Source organism: Mustela erminea, chromosome 13, assembly GCF_009829155.1.
Source record: "Mustela erminea isolate mMusErm1 chromosome 13, mMusErm1.Pri, whole genome shotgun sequence".
NCBI classification, from domain to species: domain Eukaryota; kingdom Metazoa; phylum Chordata; class Mammalia; order Carnivora; family Mustelidae; genus Mustela; species Mustela erminea.
The window spans coordinates 60,737,524-60,757,338 of NC_045626.1; the positions used below are offsets into that span (position 1 = coordinate 60,737,524).

Consider the following 19,815-nt stretch of genomic DNA (forward strand, 5'->3'; position numbering starts at 1 on the left):
ATTATATGGTATGTGCTAGACTTACCAATACTTTGGAATTCAATGCAAAAGTCTAATCCAATTTGGACCTCCACTGTATCATACTGCTAAAAATATTAGGAATGTAACGTTTGAACAGAAAGTTGGCTTAAGTCTTTAAAAATCATGGACTGTTAGCAGCATGCATTTTGTGTCCTGAAGGATAATACTAATGATCATAGCAATACAGAACCAAAGTGACATGATTTAAGTTATCAATATAAAGAAAAACACAGACATAAAATAACTGACAGATTTATTGTATCTGAATGTCAAAAAGTAAAGATTAACGAGAACTTAAGCAACAGACAGATGAAAGAGCTATTTTAAGGTCAGTTTTTGAATGTGTTTCATAATATTTGCAATAACTGAATTTTTGAGATGGTATTTCCTTCCTGACTTCACTCACTATGACCAAAAAAACCCAGATCTAAATACTTGTCATTACTGTGTCTCCACATATATAAATAGGAATATAAACCACGTCCACACATTTCCCCAAAACATTTAGTCAAAAATCCTCAAAATATTGTCAATTGGGCTTCTCCCTGACTACTGACTCTTCCTACTGAAGAACACCAAGCCCCTGGTGTTCTGAATAGCCCTATTATTTTATTGTCCAGCAGGGACACAGAAATGTCAAGTCATCAAGAAAACATTCTCATTGGATGTCTGGAAGTCACAAAACCTTCTACCGGTGCTTACTGCAGGGTCCTACTGAACCCTGTACCTTAGTGGTTAGAAGTAAGGAAAGGTGCTTCTTACTGACTGCTGCAAAATATATCATGATTTCCCACACATTCAGGAAATCTGCTCATCAGAACAAAGTAGCTCAATCCAATCGTGCTAGGTGAAATAAATAATGGTTTGGTTTACAGAATATCTTGATGTCCAGTATTTCTCTGATTCAGTGGCAGTTCAAACAGTTTTCACAAATTTTTTTGGAAGTAAAAACTTAGATTTGTTTCACTTAAAAAATAAAAAAAGCGTTACTTTGGATTTTAACAGGTAAAACTGGTTGTCTCATTTTTTCCATTTAAGTATTTGAATATTCCATAAAAAACAGAGTATGTGTCATAATGGAAGCAGCATGAGGTTTGGAGTTACTGGAATTCTACAGACAGGAGTCTGAATTTCAGCTCTCCATGTACTAGCTGTGCAATCAGGGGCAAGTTACTTATTCTCTGACTCGGCCTTCTTACCTTAAAATAGGGTAATGTATCTAGAAGAGGTGTTAAGAAGATTACATTCAGATTATGTATTTAAGCTGTCAGAAATGCATGTTTCCAACATACACTGTTGTTTTCCCCGGCACAGTGCTAGAGATTCACTTACTCAGGATAAACTACTGTGCATCACAACAACTAAAAGAAACTGACAGCGTTTTAAAAAATTCACTCTTTCTTAGTTTGAGATTATTATTTGGGAGGGAGAGATAAGAAAATACAATAAAATCACGGGGAGTGTTAACTGTTTTTAAAGAATGTATTTATTTGCAAGACTAAAGACAAATGGGATTTACACTTGGAAGAAGTATGTTCACTTGAATCATTTGTTCAACACATCAAAATAAAATGGATTCAAAGAAATTAAGTGGAATAAAGAGCCATGCTTGCCGCTCTCTGGAGAAGCAGCCCGCACATACTGCCCACTGCCCTTATTCTGGAACGGGGCCAGCTTTACAGACAGAACAATCTTCCCAAGTCAGCTCTACACCTGAAATAATAGAAAGTCAAACAGCACCCAGAGTAGTCCTTGCCACCGATACTCACACTATTTTTTTTTTTTTTTTACTGAAAAGAATCATAAAACCTTCTGTAAAATGAGCAAGGCACTGCCTTATAGACAAAACAAACATCTAGTTTCTCTCTCCTGAATCTACCAAACTCACAGTAACTTGTTTTTTTATGGCAGTATTTGAAATACCAACACCACCATGTCTACAAAATCTGTTAATTAGAACAATAAAGAACTGAGGCTTTTCTTTAAGAAATGGTCTCCATATAAATTCCCATGCAATTCTCCTTACAGCTCCCCAAAATACACTATGTAATGAAATACCAGACAGGACTGGACTCATAAGCAAGGTCGCCACTATATCCTATAATTTCCATAGTCGACTGTACATTATAAAACCAAAACAGAAAGAGTTCCAAAGACTGAACTTTCATTCTCCCAGTGGACTTCACAGAGATCAGAGCTCTTGAAGAACTCTTGTCAGGTTGTCACTGATAAAGACAAAGCCTTTCAACCCAAGTAAAAGCTTCTCGTCTGATGCACCACTTCCATTCAGCAATGCTCTGTGATGGAATAAATGACAGTGAGGAAAAGAATTCTCCCCAAAGAAGTTTCCAGAATTTAGTAGCCAAAGGAGATAACTACTTCTCTGAAGAGTGTTGAGGAAAAGCACCTGTGCAGAACTGGGTGTTCTTGGAGGAATCTGAATGGGGTAAATATCGAGAAAATTCGTGCTGGTAAGGGAAAAATGAGATGTCCAAACTCATACCATCTTCCCAGAAGTCTGTTCTTTCAAACACTACCAAGAAAGTGAGTAGCTTAAAAATTCCTAAATTCAAAGCTTAAATTGTCAAATCTGGGTGAACCACGAAATGGCTATATTATGGTGAGTACGTGGAATATTGCTTAAAGTGTGCACAATCTGGACTGGGGATTCCCGGGTAGAGCAGGTGCTACGCAGCTTACACAACCCGAGTTTCTTCCCATGAAGGTGTGTCGTCACTTATACGTAACATATCCCATGGAATGGAGAGAGAGCTGGAAGTTCTAAAATAGTCATTTGCTCTTGTAGAGGCTGGTGGTGATACTGTCCTATAAATACTGGTTTGAAAATGAGTGTAAGAAGAAATGGAATCAAAATCCAAACAAATGAACTAGGGAAAAAGATGAAAGGGACAGGTCAACTCCAGAATAAATCAGCCAGGGAATGAGCAAGACCTGCATATGAAGTCAGGAGAACTTAGTACTGTCATGTGGAAGAATATTACCTTCATAATTTTATTTGTAAGATTCTGTGCCCCGAGCCTCTGAATAAGTCAAGGCCAAATTAAAGGTTTCTTAAAGTAAGAGAGACTTAATTAGCTCCTGACGTAGAAATAGGAACTAACTGTCAGAACAAACGCATTTAGTTTCAGACCAGGATCATTGCACCAAGTCGAACCTCGGATTCCCCGACCCTGGGCAGCAGCAGATTCCAAGAGTCACACCCTTGCTCCTTAATACCCACCCTGCTAACAAACCCACAGGGACTGCTGGACAAAAAATAAATCAGTGTTTACAGCAGGTGTGCTTCCTACACTTCTGCCTGAACTCAGGAAGAAGCGGATGATACACATAATGGCATTAGGCTTATGTCAGACTATATTAAAACCTCTGTTAAGTTTTGTGTCTAAAGGAAAAAATTAAGGCAGACTAGATTTTAAAATCTGCGCAATAACCAGGCAGGCACTTCAGAGATGTAGGTACTTGTTGAAATAGAGTACACAAAGGTTAATGACAATTTCTAACTTAATCAGGTTCTGGCCTGTGGCTATTTACATAGAATCTAGTCAGAGGTATTTTTCTAAGAGGGAAATGGCTTGCAGAGTGTAAGTCTTTCTTTGAGAATAATCTAATTCTACAACAGACCACATATAGGAGACTTTTCAATGACAGAAGCTTAAAACAGTGTAGAAATGTCCAGCCTCAGGCTCCTTATGGCTTAAGAATAACAACACCTACCTCAAAAGCTTGTTGTACGGTTTAAACAGGATAATCTATGAAAGTGCTCATTAACACAGGGCCTGGCGCATAGTAAATGATCAATAAATGGTTAACAACCACTGTGAATTGACACTGAAAGCAAAGGACTTGATATAAGAAGTAGAGGACTGCTCCATATCATAAACTACTTTTCAAACCAATACATGTTTTTTTGATTCATACCATAATTCTAGTTTATTTAAAATAAGGGGACAAGCAGAGTATACATAAAATTAAGAGTTACAGTTCCTTCTTACAACGTACCTGTAAAGCAGAGCTATTTAGAAAATTAAAAAACCACTTTATTTCCTTTCTCTTGTTCATTTCTTGGTAGAAATATTAATACAGTCAGTATTCATTTGAAGATAGAATAGGAAAAGGACAAAGCACAGATATAAAATATGCCTAAACATGAGGAATGATCTTTATATTATTCTAAAGTTCTCTATACATTTTTTTCACATTACTTTTTTTTAGCCACGTAAGAATTCAAGAAAAGGTATTATTTTTATTTTATATATGGATAAGCTGAACAATGGAGCATTGTATTCATACATGTTGTATATATGCAAGCATAGACAAAAACTAACAGACCAGCATAAAATACTTAGCTAACCTCAGAGACAAGTGTACAACTAGCTGGTATAGCCAGAGAAGATGGCATTAAATCAAAGATTGCTGTCGGTTTATCAGGAGACACGAATACACTATTTATTAATATAAATACCCTTTCTTAAAAATAATAAAGCCTCTGGCTTTTTAAAAAAATCTGTTCTTCCTTAACCTATTCAAAAAATAATACTGCCTCATTAAAATCAAACTACACAACTGACTTTTAAAATCTATTATATTTAGAAAACATAAGGAAGACCTAAGCATACACAAATTATGTAAAATGTAGAATCTATCGTGGATTGCTCACTTTGTCCTCTGGCTGTTACCTGAGAAGGCAGGAGCCCTTGTCTGTAGCCTTCCTCGTTTAATAAAGGGTCAGGATGATGACACCACACCACATTGCCATATATTTTTAATAATTAGTATATGGAACCCACCAAAAATATTATTAGTGGTAAAAACTTAACATTATCCTTCAGGATCTGTTTGAAAGGTTGAAAGAGGTGTAACACTTGCAGAAGTTTATCAACAAATGTTTACTTCATTGAATATGACTGTTCGAATATATTACAACAAACACCACTTGAAGGACAGAAAGCAGACAAAAAGCAAAGCTAAAATCCTAAATCCAGTGAAGCACATTTACCTTGCAAAGGGACAATGTGCATCACTAACCAGCATTTGTTTCCTGTAAGAAGTCTTCACCTTTTTATTTAAGACAAGGCTATCCTCAATTGGAAATTTAGTATGATTTACCCATATTTGACTTGCAGACTAATATACTGTACTTTAGCAAATATAAACCAAGGCAAATTAGAAAGGTTTGAAACCAATAATGACGGGTCCTGGTACCTGAACACAGGTTTAATGCAGACAGACACTGGGGGGAAAAAAATGTCCCTCTTACCTCCTCTCCATTTAAAGGTTACAGGACAGAGTAATACTGAATTAGGACACAGGCACAAGTTATGCAAATCTGATTTAATATGTAGTACCACCTACATCCTGCTTTCAGGCTTTCAGCATAATTTAACACATTCAAGAAGGCTACTCAAATCAATTCAAAATACCTATCTATACAAATGGTTTTCAAACTGTTTTTAAAATTGTAACTGTACCCTTAAAATGATTATACCTCACACAGAGATCATACGTAGTATATAAAATAGATCAAGGAGAGACGGGCTGGTTGAAAGGAAAGGCTGGTAGCTTGGAGTCCTTCCAACCACCTCTCAGAGACCTCTCAGAAATCCAATGAGCATAGCTTGAAAACCACTGAAATAATGTGATTTTATTATATCAGCAATTAAATTTATAACAACTATTTAAAGTTTAAGTTAAGTAAGTCAAACACTGAATGGAATGTTGGGATCTGAAGAAGGCTAGCACTCAAATGAGCAGTTAAGTTCATCAAACAGTATGTTTTAAATTAAAATACCCATTAAGAAGTTAAAGGGACAAGGTCAGGTTTGTACATCATCATACTATTTATTGAAGTAGAAAGAACTTGAAAAATTTTACTTCAAAACTTCAGTCTAGTAAACTGAAATCACGGATAATAAAATGCTGCTCCTTATTTTTATTTCCTAAGTCAAGATTTGCCCCAATTATAAATTAGGGTAATTACATTGAAATTTTCATGAAAATTAAACAGTATTCATCATGGGCTTTACAGAAACCAATTTCTTTACAAAGTTTTGACCAAATGTTACCTGACTATGCCATTAGGAGAATTTTCCTTCAAAGATATTTTTAGGGAAAATGTTTGTTTGTTTGTCTCTCTTTTTAAAATTGGGGAAACTGTAAAACATCAAAGAAATGCAAATATATAGTAAAAATTGCTTATTCAGAGTTAGTTCTAACCGCTCGTATCAAACTTCTCTTTAGGAAAATGTATTCAGTACAGTTGAATCAACACACAATTTATTTTTTCATGGTAACAGATTTTTCAAATTGAGTTTTAAAAAAGTACATTTAACTACAAAAGTAAGATTAAATACTTATAAAATATATTTACCCTGAAATGGTTAAGAATATAAAATGTCGATGCCCATGTCAACAGTACATTATACATTACACGCATTATTTCAAGGTCATCTTCTTTCCAGTAATAATGTAGATAAAACCACAATATTTATTGCTTGTATCAAGTGCAGGTTAAAATCCAGAGAGCCTCCAAAAACAAATCCTTGTGGTAAAGGATTTCTCGGTCTGGTCAGGTGAAATAGTACGCTTAACGTGTATGAATACAGTTGCAAAATGTACCAGTTTTCAACAAGCATTCAAGTCTTTATTTCAGATAGCCGTTTACAGTTTGGGGACAATGCCCTGAGATGTTGGGCTGGGGACTGAATAGATCTCTTGTCTGGTTGGTGTCTATTCTTACCGCACTGTTTCTGGGGTGCGAGGAGCTTGCTAACAGACAGACCCTTGTGACTAACGCAACACTGTCAGCTACTAGCGCAGCAGCTCGCTAGGCAGAACAGCTTGTTTATAGGACATTCTGCTGAAACAACAGTGTCCAGCCAACAAAAGCACCCACCAAAATGAATGACACAAACCCCATCTTAGTGAGAATAGGTTGCCAATATAACCACCTTTTCCTTTTTCGTTCAGTCTCATTTAGCCTCTGTTTCATCTGCTGCACCTTCTGGGCCGTGTTAGCTTTTCTGTCTTCTCGAATTCGTTTCCGTAGAACGCTAGGAAAAAATTAAAACAAATAAAAGTGCATGGCAGGACTTATTATTCTAATACAGAGGAATGAAGCCCAAACACCCACCTCCACCCCAAGCCCCACATTTTTAAATGCATTTAAATACTGGAATAAAAAAAGAGGGGAGATTTTCAATATTCTAAGTGGTCCAGAGATGTACTCTGATCATCCAGCAACAACTTCTGGTACAACATTCTATTAATAAATACATTCAGCAGGACTTGAAAACAAGCATGGTGGATTCTTTGTTGAGATGGGAGCTGGTGGTTGTCAGCTTGCTTCCTTGCTAACCGGCTGTAAGAGGTGAGGATCAGGAATCCCTGAGAGCCGAGCCTCTTTTGTGTTTACACATGATTTGTCACAAAGGCCACTGGTAAAAGCTATCTACTTAATACTTCTGTCAAGATTCTACTGTGGAGCGCCTATAGCTCTGTTTGTCCACACTTATTTCTGGCTTCCATTTTCCTATTCAATACAGAATGTTTGTTCTAATGGAAGCTCACCGACTCCCAAGACACAGGGTCCTAGGGCACGGTAAAGAAGAATGACCAATGACAACATGTACATTACTATTTCCTCCCTTTAAAAAAATTTCACAAAACCCCACCTACTCTTCTCACTTACTGCCTACAGTATAGCAAAAACCTAACTTCTGCCTCTGATTTAAACATTATCACCAGAGCAATTTTTCTAAAGTACAGCTCTCTGGTTTTGTAGCTTGATTAAAAATCTTGAATGCCTTTTCAGTATACCACATTAAGAGCCAACTTTCCTTCCAGCCAGAATGTTTCACCTGAATCTAGTAATGAGAAGCAATCAGAGGAATCCAGATTGTGGCGTGTTCTAAAAGGTAACTGGTATAGCAGCTGCAAAAATGTCAAGGTCAAAGTAAGGAAAAATAAGAACGTTGTGAACAATTTCGGATTAATGGAGACTAAAGAATCACATCAACCAAATACAATGCATTATCCTTGACTAGATCTTGGATTATTTCTTTAAGTAGCTAAAGAGATTGGGATCATGAAAATATTCTGAAATTAGATTATGGTGATGGGTTCGTAACTCTGTAAATATAGTAAATCCACTGACGTGTATGCTTTAAATGAGTGAACTTTATAGTACATAAATTTTATCTCGAGTAAAGTCATTTTTTTAGAAAGTTTTTAAAATTTATTTACTTGACAGACAAAGATCACAAGTAGGCAGAGAGGCAGGCAGAGAGAGAGGAGGAAGTAGGCTCCCCGCTGAGCAGAGAGCCCAATGTGGGGCTCGATTCCAAGACCCTGAGATCATGACCTGAGCTGAAGGCAGAGACTTTAACCCACTGAGCCACCTAGGCACCTCTAAAGTCATTTTTAAAAAAAGCTATAAGGTAGATTTCTTACACAACCAAAGAAATTTGAATACAGACTATATCTTAGGTAATTTTATCAATGTTCAAGTTCTTTTACTGGAACCTTCAGACACTGCTGGTGGAAATGTACAATGATGCAGCCGCTATGTAAAACTGGCAGGTCCTCAAAATGTGAAATGTAGGGTTCCCTTAACTCCCAGGAACTGCGCTCATAGGTACATACTCAAGAGAACTGAAAACACAAGTTCACACAAAAACCATCCAGAGTTCTCCTGCTGTGTACAACTTCGTTCTTGCCCAAATGATTTTTTGCTTTTCTCCAAATCTGATCCCCTCAACTAGAAATCTCTCTGGTCCTCTCACTTCACTTCTGTTCTTCAATTTCTCCCTCTACTCAACCCGTGGATTCTTATCTTACAGCACTTAATTTACAGTAAATAATTTATGTTGCTAATCTGGGTTCTTATTTTACCCTCTAAATATATCTGCAACTCAGGGACTGTGATTTCCAACATCTTCTTCACTTTACCTATCATATACCAGGTGTCTTTGGCTGTCTGAACTCTCTTGAATATTTGCTAAAAAATTATTACTCAGAATTCACTCTTTGAAATTAAAATTCACTACTAGCAAATACATGTGTACCCATCAGTGAAAAAATTTTAAACTGTATTCAAGTGCAGGCAAAGCATATATAAAATATGTAAAAGAATACAGAGCTCCCATCCAATGGAATTTGCTTGTATTTCCTTATATGAGCTTCTGTCAGGAGCCTGAGGCCACCAAACCACCATGTTCCAATTTACATGGAATCTTTAACAGATTATTTCATTTAAAATTTTCATTGCAATATAGAAGATAATTACAATTTTTATTCAGTGTTGATATTTTACCATGTAAACCCAGTGAGTTCACTGAGTGTTATATGATTTTACATAATTAGTGCTTTACATGTTATACAGCAGTTGATTTTTTTGAGGATTTTTATATTTAGAGAAATGGGTTATGGTTTTGTTTGGACTGAGAACGCAGTTTTTCCCATTTGAAATCATTAATGGAATAGAGGCTCCTGCTTTCCAAAACTGGACTGTACATATGTTTTCAGGATGGAAAGAAAACAAGTACCAAAAGATGTCTTCACTCAGTTTAAGAAAGCAATTCCAAAGAAGTAAAAACTGGTCTCAATTTGTGATACAATAAAATCTTTATTTACCTAGTTGGGTCCAAGGAAATTACCTCTATGTAATAACCTGCCCAGGTTTTCCTACAGTCATAGAATTCTAAACCCACAAATTGGCAGGGGAGGACTTCTGGGGACTCCTGCCTATGGAAGACCACGTGGAATTCCTCACAGCAGGCTCAGGCTGACCCATGTTTCAACAGACATGCTTCACACTCTGCAAGCACAAAGAAGGATCCAAATAACCTGACTTCTCATTTATCCAACTGTTCTCCACTCAGTGATCTGGGTTTATGGATTGCACTGTAATTGAGAATACTGGCTTTTAAACTTTGATGGTAAACCTTAACAGCTAGAAATATCTTACCATCACAACAAAGTAACCGCACACACAGACACATTTATACATATACACAATATATATGTCAATACTAGAATTCATATATTATGTCTACATATATAAAACGTTAAAAAAGTTACTATTGGTGATACTTTGATCTATTTTATTCTCTAATTTAAATGCTAATTTCTATTTTAGTGTATTCTGTTATTTTAAAAATGCTTTTTTCGTAACTTACTAAGCTGATTTCATGACCATGGGAATGTGACCTTCAATATGAAAAAACTGACTTGAAGGATATTTAATAATGAAAGAAAATAAAATATTGTGTCCTACTCCCTTGTAACTGAAATTCTTTCAGTAAGATTTCAATTTATTAGCTTCCCTAATGCAAAGCTATACATCAGTATTAAAATTTATTAGGACTGAACAATACAGTATTTCACAGCAATCTTTATGCTCTTTCTACGACCTACTCCCTCAATTAGTTCTCTCTGCTTACAATCCCTAGTTTCCTACAGGGACTCTGTTTCTGCTTTCAAGCATGATCGGTCTCTTCTCTCCTGGGGGCAGAAGCAAACAATACACACACATACCACCTTCTCACCCCTCAGGATACCACCTCTGCAATCACTATTTAACACCTGAGTGGTTTTCTTATCTCCTCAAAACTGTGAAATTGGACAATCCGTGGTTTACCTTGTTGGGTCTGTGTCCTTAAAGATTAAAACTCAACACCTCTGAAATACTAAGAACACCAATTCAATCATCAAGCCTACTTTCCATTTAATTCTGCGCATTACCAAAACAAAACAACAACAACATTAGGCACCTGAGAATCTTATTGCTGAAAAAGATATGGTAATTTAAAACATGATTTCTTGATTTCAAAGCATTATACTTAAGGTGAAAGAAGGAATAAGCAGTTAATGGTTTAACTTGTAGTCTAAAACCACTAGAGCCATAAATAAGGAGTAACACTGCTAAGTCATAATAAACTCTTCAGTGTAATACAGAATAACATATACACTATGTATTTATTGTAATGTTAGTCATAAGATTTCAAGCAATTTTTTAAAAAAGATTTTATTTACTTATTTGTCAGAGAGAGAAAGTGAGAGAGAGGGTGGGGGGAGAGCATACAAGCAGGGGGAGCAGGAGGCAGAGGGAGCGTGATGCAGGGGTGTCCATCATGTTCTCAGCCTAATGGACTGAGCCACCGAGGCAATTTTTATATTGAGGAAACATAGAAGTGAAGCTACTATAATATAGAGGAGACCTCAACGATTCTCATGGTGCCCCAATATCCCAGTGTAACCAACAGAACCAGAACACAAAATGTACCACTTAAATAAAAAGCATTTTTGACAGAGAGAAAATATCAAGAAAGTATCAAGAGGGGCCGTGAACATCTCATTCACTCACACCTCAGGATACCAGCTTCCTGCCGGGTGGGAGATAACCAGAGCCTTAGAAATGTAAAGGTTTCGATTTATTTTATTTTTATTTTTTTAAAGGTTTTATTTATTTATTTGACAGGCAGAGATCCCAAGTAGACAGAGAGGCAGACACAGAGAGAGAGGTGGAAGCAGGCTCTCCAGGGAGCAGAGAGCCCGACACAGGGCTCGATCCCAAGATCCCAGGATCATGACCTGAGCCGAAGGCAGAGGCTTTAACCCACTGAGCCACCCAGGTGCCCCTAAAGGTTTCAATTTAAAAACTTAAAATGTTTACACGTTTATATGGATTCAAAACTCAAAAAATATAAAAAGGCAATTTTTTTTTTTGAAAAAAGACTTCTCCCCTCCCGATAATGTACTGAAGTTTAAACACGCATTTAGATATTTGATAATTTCATTAAAGGCCCATTACCCATTACACGGCAACTACAGCATGAACACTAATACTTGTATAAATGGCAGGTATTCATACCACTTATTTTCTGTTTCATACTATATATTTTAGCATCTAAACTTAACTTTAGCACTCAAATTAGTATTGAGTTAAACTATTTTCCAACTGGTTTCTGCCTATAAGCACTGGCTTCTTAATATGGTTGAAAGCTCTTTGAGATCAACGATGTCATTGTATACTACTTAAATATCCTTAGGTAATAAATAAATGAACAGCTACATTAATTCAATAAACAAAGGGCCTATATTAGTTCATATGCACTGAACTTATTAAAATAAGACAGTATCATCTCTTCAAGCATGTTATTGCCATAAGCTTACCTCTCACTGTTCTCCTCCGCAGTATCCTGCATTTTAGAGGATAGTCCTGTGTATCTGTCACCTGTCAGTTTTTCTTCTTCTAGGCCTATCCTATTACCATTGTATTTTTCAGTCATTATTTTGGTTGGTGAATGATCAAAAGCAGGACATAAGTCTTCCTTAGAAAGTTCTTTCCACCGTTTCTAGGTAGGGAAGAGAAGTGAAAAACAAATGCAAACACTAAAAGTTTACTTTTCTTTAAATAAAAAGGATATACAAATTGAAATTATATATTCAACTTTAAGAGAACCCTGTGATGCTAACAGAAGAATGAAAAAGGTATCTTACCAAAACCTCTTCTAGATGTGCCTATTTTAAATTTGAAATGTAAAAATAATAAAGCATTTAATATTTATGTATAACACTAGGCAGTTGAATATAATAATCTTAATGAAATTAAAGCAGACTTTAACCTATTGAGACAAACTATACTAGGACCTCACAAAAATATTAGTCATAGTTAGTGAGATTTTAGCCAGAGCCAGATTCTGCCGGACTCGTAACCCACAGGTATGTTAACACTGGAAACAGTGACCAAGACGCACTTGAATGTGATTTAGCATCTCCTTGTTCCTTGCCCATCTGGTCTAACAGAGGAACAACAGTGAGATCTCCAGGCAGTTCTCTGACACCAGAGGACCTTAATTTGTTTTCTTCCAGCTATGCTAGTAGCTCCAGGTAAGTCAGTCCACCATCAGGTTAGACAAAACTATGAGAGCATGCCTAGACTTGAGGAGGCAGGATTTAGAACAAGATCAAGAGAAGTTCCATACAAGATCAAGGGAAATTCCATTTCCTTCTTCTATGAAACAGGCTGTCATCACCTACTTTGACAGCCTATTGTGACTAATGACATAACATATCTAGCAACACGTTTGGCAAATGTCAGATTCTTTTGCCCTCACTGCACCATCCCTAGGGAGAGAGGAAGAGATGCAAAGTATATCTGGGCCCCTGAAAGCTGAAGGCAGTCACAAAGTGCTAGCCAGGGAGTGAGAAGGCAAGTACACCTTCGGCATGAGGGACCTCTAGCTCCTCAAGTCTTTCAAGGGCTGCAAACACAACCATGCATCTCTAAGCCAGGGACAAGAGTAGGAGTGGTGGCAGTAAGAGCCAACAGTTTTGATTATCTAGGACTCTGACACAGGTCAAAATGACCTCTTGGGGACAGGGGTGATCTCTCTTTGAAGATCTTACCACAGAAGCAAGGAGCCTGGAACCTAATAAATAAGAGACTCTACAACTTCTTGCCTAAGGATTTTAAACACAGATGTAACAATGCAACTCACACTTATCTGGAACTTAATGGAACACTCTTTCCCTGGAGCTGCTCTGGTACAAAATGGCATTGTTAAAAACAACGCTTGTGTACTGAGATCATTAAAAAAACAATCTTTGGAAAACTCATGGGTACACTGATAAATTAGTTTCTCCTTATTTCATCTTCCTACAATAGAGGAATTAAAGAAAAAGGCATTTTTACCACACTCCACCTTCCCCATATGTAGCTATTTAATTAAGATGCATACTTAATGTATCTTTTTAATAGTAGTTGATTGACAAAAAATTTCAAGAATGCAAAATTCTGTAATTTGCTACATCTGGAGGGCAGTGAGTAGGAAAGTTTGGTCAATGTGACTAGAAGATGAAGAATATGTAGAGCCTGACTCTGAGAGCTGAGGCCAGAAAGGAAGCGGACCTCAAGGAAAGACGTCTCTGAACTGATTTTAAGAATCACTGGGATGGAACCCACCACTCCTGAGCAAGGACCTAAGAGGCCGCAAACCATACCCAGAAAGAGTGTCTTGCCAATACTTGAGAAAGTGCTATAACGGAACCTAAGAGTAAGAGGCTTTCACTTTAGAGGACTATGTCAGTTTTCTTTCTTGCCGTTTACCATTTCTGTTACTCAGTCCAGACAGCATTTTGTATACTGGATGCACGTGGGGCAACTGGTCAAGCACAGACTACAGCCACACTGACCTAATGCTGCAGCTGCACTGGCTTTTAATCCTCAGAAGAACCTCAGGAGGTAGGGGCTACTACTGTTACTATCATCACCCCCCTTCTATGGAGGAGCTGGGATGAGAGAACAGAAGTGACTTGCCCAGGCTAGGCAGCTAATGAACAGAAGGGCCCAAATTTTAATGCTATAATCCCTCATGGTTATTTGTATCTCTGAAAAGCTTATCAATTTCCAATACAAGATAGTTTAAGAAAGTACCCAATAAAAATTGCTCAACTGTCTCCAGAATTTAGGCTGTTTGATTTTTTTTTTTTTTTAATTTGATTCTTCCCTGGGGACCTAGTCATAACAACCTGACCTTAATATTTGGACAAAACTCAACAATGTCAATAAACAAAAGACAATGACAAAACTCAAACCTTACTGGACCACTTTCCAGAATCTGCAACAAATCTGGAATCTGTCAACAAGAAAAGGACTCAACAAAAGGGACAGGGGGTGGGGTGGAGAGAAGGAGATATTTAATGCTAGTCAATTTAAACAAACAAACAAAAGGCAGCGTCATTTTGCCTTGTCTCTGGGCAGCAAACTCACTCAACTTTGCCTTCCCTGTAACCCACAAGCAAGCAAGTACTTTGAAGTCACCTGCCTTGGCTTGTCACTGCTGCCTGGGGAAGCCAAAGAATCAGTACTGCACTCGGCTACAAATTCATTCACGCTGTCCTCCTGAGGCCTGGAGTACGGGCATCTGGACTGAGAGTTTCTTATCGTCCCAAATCTACACTCCCGCTGCACCACGCTCCGGCCTGTCATGGGCTGCTATGAGCAACACCCCAAGCGCCACCTGCAACCCCACCTACTTCTCACTGAAGGAAGTCCCTCGAAGGAGCACTGGAAGTGATGTCATTAAACTTGAAACCCACTGTAAGTACTTTAACAGCAGCATCAAATTACCAGTGGCAGATCTTAAAACACCAATTCTGAATTGCCAATTGAAATATGTTACTCTGCGAGGTTTTCTGGAATCATGGATACTGGGAGTGTGCTAATCAGTGATACTACCAAGAACTATGATGTCTTTTTATGCCCAACCTTGTGCCAAGAAAGACGTGAGGTAAAGGATATAGTCTCAGAGACAACCAGAAGTTATCTGTATTTATCCAGGTAAGTCAAGATCATTGGAAATTTCCAAAAATAAATACATGCTGTGTGATTATAAATGCATACATGTACTAACTGATTTCAGAAACAACAGCTTTAGAGGTGAATATTAGCAGCGCTCCTGTACCGACAGGTTCTAAATCACTTTGTATCTCCATAGGTTGGAAATTGTCACAGAAAAATTAACATAAAACTGTATCCAATAAGGAAAATACCACTCACGTAATATAAATCCAAATGAAGACTGAAGGTGAAGACAGTTGTCTCCTTTAGGAAAAAGTACCAGAAACAAAGACACAAGGCTCCAGGGCTGCTGAACACACAGTTCTCTGAAGACACGCAGGTTCAGGAAGCATCAGCACCCACAAGCCCAGCCACAGTGTTCACACCAGAAAGAAGCTTCCTTCTTTCATCTTACAAATATTTCTTTCCCCAAAATTCAGAGGTAAAGAAGAGGAGGTAGACATATGGAAAGAAAGAAGAATCTTTTTATAAATTGGCTATCCTACCCTTGTATGCCAAAAGAGATACTTTTTTTTTTTTTAAATCTGACAGACAGAGGTCACAAGTAGGCAGAGAGGCAGGCAGAGAGAGGAGGAAGCAGGCTCCCTGCTGAGCAGAGAGCCCGATGCGGGGTTAGATCCCAGGACCCTGAGATCATGACCTGAGCCGAAGGCAGAGGCTTTAACCCACTGAGCCACCCAGGCATCCCCCAAAAGAGATACTTTTATGAGTCAGTTATATTCATGAAGTTTGAGACACGGACATTAACTTTGGATCTTATGATTTAGGATTTCAGAGAACTGAACTTCTCTTAGATTTTTATTTTAAGCTAAGATTCTAGAACAGTATTGTCCAGTGAAATGTAATGGGAGTGGCATATGCAATTTTCAAATGTCTAGTAGTTGTGTTTAAAAGAAGATGAATTTTAATAATATGTTTTATTTAACTCAATATAAATATTGTCATTTGAATATATAATTAATATTTTTAAAATTACTGAAATATTTTATACTTTATCTCCCTGTATTTCATCTTCAAAATCTGATTTTTTTTTTTAAATTTAAAGATTTTATCTATTCATTTGACAGACAGAGATCACAAGTAGGCAGAGAGGTAGGCAGAGAGAGAGGCGGAAGCAGGCTCCCTGCCAAACAGAGAGCCCGATGCGGGACTCGATCCCAGGACCCTGGAACCATGACCCGAGCTGAAGGCAGAGACTTTAACCCACTGAGCCACTCAGGTGCCCCCGGTATGTGTTTTATACTTTAAGCAGATCTCGAATCAGACTAGCCAAATTTCAAGTACTAAGTAGCATGTCTGGTTAATGGCTTCAGTATTGGATAGCAAAGTTCCAGGCAGAGAAAATTATCCAGGTAAAACAAATCCATATTCGTTTATTCATTAATTATTCTTATAATAAAAAAAATTATAGCACCACATAAACTGCAGGAACCCTTAGACCATTTCTGTGGAAACTGACCCCTTCAAATGGGTAATAGGCTTTTCTGATCCTGAGTACCTGAAAAATACAGATGTTGCCAACATCCTACATGAAGAAGGGGCAGAGAATGCCTTGGGTTTGCACGGAATACTAGATGAAGCTACATGGAGAATCTGATGACTATAATGTACCAGATAAACTGAAGCAAACAAACAAAAAATTCTCCCAAACCACAAACTACACCGTTATAATAATAATAAAAACCACAATAAATTATGTTCATAAAATTCACCTCTGTAGTGAAAAAGATCCTCAAAGTAAGTGAGTATATATTCTGAAACTAAGGAAACGTGAAAAAGTTTTAAAGTGGAGGGAGGGAGACTATCCAAAGGACAGCACATTTGCCCCACAATTAGTCTGTAAGAATGACCAGGAAATAAGCAATGAACAACTAGGGAAGCTACAAGTGCCTGAAAAAAGTTTGGTTTAACTACTTAACATTTTCCCAATCAACTCCAAACTGGAGAAAAGTTCACAGAGATTATAAAAAAGAGAGAGAGAGAGAGAGAGAATGAGAGACACACATACACACACATTTTCCTAATCTTAAACATCTGAGATAACTTTTACTTCTTCTGACTCACTGTTCACTGACGAGCAAACTAAGTGTTCCCAAAGTCTGACTTCTGAAGAAGGGTCTCATGTTTTGTGGGCCTAATCTACACGTTGAGTATTTTATGGACGGGTGCAATGTTTCTCTTCATTAAAGATTTACTCCTGTTCCTTGGTTTGCCTCTTTTTTTTTTCTCCTTTACTTATTTGTTTCTTAAATTCCACATACGAATGAAGTCATATTGTATCTGTCTTTCTCTGATTTACTTTGCTTAGCATTATACTCTCTAGTTCCATCCATCTTGTTGCAAATGGCAAGATTATGAGCCTCCAAAATTTTACTGATAATAGTTTGTCTTTAACAGTTAAAATAATACTAATGATCAGAACAAAAGTTAGCTGAGAAAATTGCTTAAGAATATTTTAATGCCTCTGAAATCTATACAACACTTAACTTATATTTAATTCCACTACCACGGATGGTCTGAGTTATTAAAAAAAGCCTTATTCAGAATATTTGTCTTGCCTCACAGAAATTAAAGAGCCAGTATATATGTTCATAAGAGAAACAAAGAATTTTTGTCTACTTATGTCCAATACTATGTGACCAGATAGGACAATAAATGTTACTTCTGTTTCTATTTTATATTTTATGTTAGTATGTAACATATTTCGGATAACCAGTCTTTGAACCTAGTTTTTGCAAATGTGGAATAAAAATGTTTTCATGAGAGCATAGCCAGCAAGCAGAGAAACATAACTTTCTACTGAAACTTCATTACGTCTGCCATAAGTATTCAAGCTGCTCACTGTTAACAAAATTAAGCATCTATTATATAAACTAAGTGTTCTGTAATTGCAGATCAAGCAATTGTGCTAAAATGACCAAAATTCTCTGGTTTACTTTAATGCTTAAACTAATTTCCTTATACGAAAATTCCACTTTAATAAAATCTTGTTCCCACTAGGGCTTTTGAGTAACAGGAAAGATTTAACATGAGGCTGAGGTATATATGAGGACATGAGCTTAAACTTTACAATTTTAAGATGGCCAGCTGGGTTTTCCACATGAATGGAAATATGCTTTTTGGAAGGAACAAGTACTGCAGTGGAGTACAGCCATTATTTGATGCTCATCATATATAATACAAAGGTATTATTTATTTCCCTAAAAAAGTTTACCTGTATATTTGAATCTCCCTTTATAAATTTTCCTCCTTCTATTATAGTCATATATGAAAATCTGAGTTGATCTGGTGTCTGAATAAGTCCCATTCGATATTTCCTCATATTCAGTAACAGTTGTTTAATGTTAATATCATCTCCTTTTTCCATCTGCAAGAAAGGTAAAAATTATTCAAGCCTTTTGTTGTTAGGAAAGAGAAGCAATACAGGATAGCTAGCTGCTAAGCATTCTGCAGTGTGCAGTAGGTCTCCCCAAGAACAAGAAGGTAGCACTGCAGCTGTAACTCTTTCTGCACAGAACAGCTACCCCAACCAACCACCTTTCCCACACCTCAACTGTTCAAGCAGTAGATGGAGGCCTTTAATTGATACACAACTGATTTCAAACCAATCACAGTAATGTTATTTACTCGGGCCAGTGTTTGTCTAAGGAAGAACTTAGGAACAGTTCCAGCTTAATGTAAAGATAAATCCAATGAGATTAGTGTTTTGTTTTGTTTGTTTGTTTTTTAAAGGTCTTGACAGAAGTAAATCTTTTTTTGCCCAGTGCCCTTCTGCCTTCATGTCTGTGTCCATCAGCCCTCTAAAGATGGTGGAGAAGAAAGAAAGGAAAAGCCTAAGTCCACAAGGACACTGTTAAGTCCCTGCACCAGCTCCGGACTATCCATCCCATATTTCAACCAGCATAACCCTCGGCCCCGCTGAAAAAGAATAAAGTGGGAGTTATATCTGTCAGGGAATAGGCACAAACACACAACCCAGTTTTTAATAGTCATTCACCAGTAAGTGTATAGACAGTAGAATATTTTGTTAAATGTGTTAAAGTTCACTTTAATGTAACAATCAGTTTAAGATTTTATTTTATCTGAGAGTGCAAGAGTGTGAGCGTGGGGCAGGGGGGGCAGAGGGAGACAGAGAGAATCTCAAGCAGACTCTGCACCGAGTGCACCACCGAGATCATGACCTGAGCCGAAACCAAGTCAGACACCTGACTGACTGAGCCATCCAGGTGCCCCAACCCAGTTTTCTTTTAAACTTTTTAAATTTTAATTTTAAATTAAGTGTGCTCTGTGCCTGACATGGTGCTTCAACTCATGACTCCTAGATCAAGAGCTGCATGCTCTACTGACGAAGCCATCCAGGCATCCTGTAACAATCCAGTTTTTGATTGAAGTGTGTATTACTTACAGGCAGA

General features: G+C 37.3%; 1 protein-coding gene across 7 annotated transcripts in view; it reads right to left on the reverse strand.

Moving 5' to 3' along the window:
* PTPN2 (protein tyrosine phosphatase non-receptor type 2) overlaps positions 1-19,815 on the reverse strand; it is a 79,584-nt gene that overhangs the window by 745 nt on the left and 59,024 nt on the right. For 6 of the 7 annotated variants that reach the window (XM_032309577.1, XM_032309578.1, XM_032309575.1 and 3 more), the window contains 3 exons: positions 18,618-18,770; positions 12,214-12,395; positions 1,795-7,091 (listed from right to left, as the gene is read on the reverse strand). In XM_032309577.1, the coding sequence (XP_032165468.1) occupies positions 6,884-7,091; positions 12,214-12,395; positions 18,618-18,770 (543 nt within the window). In that variant the 3' untranslated portion in view covers positions 1,795-6,883. Of the gene's footprint in view, positions 1-1,794; positions 7,092-12,213; positions 12,396-18,617; positions 18,771-19,815 lie in introns of those variants that run through there. The other variant, XM_032309576.1, reaches the window with a different exon arrangement.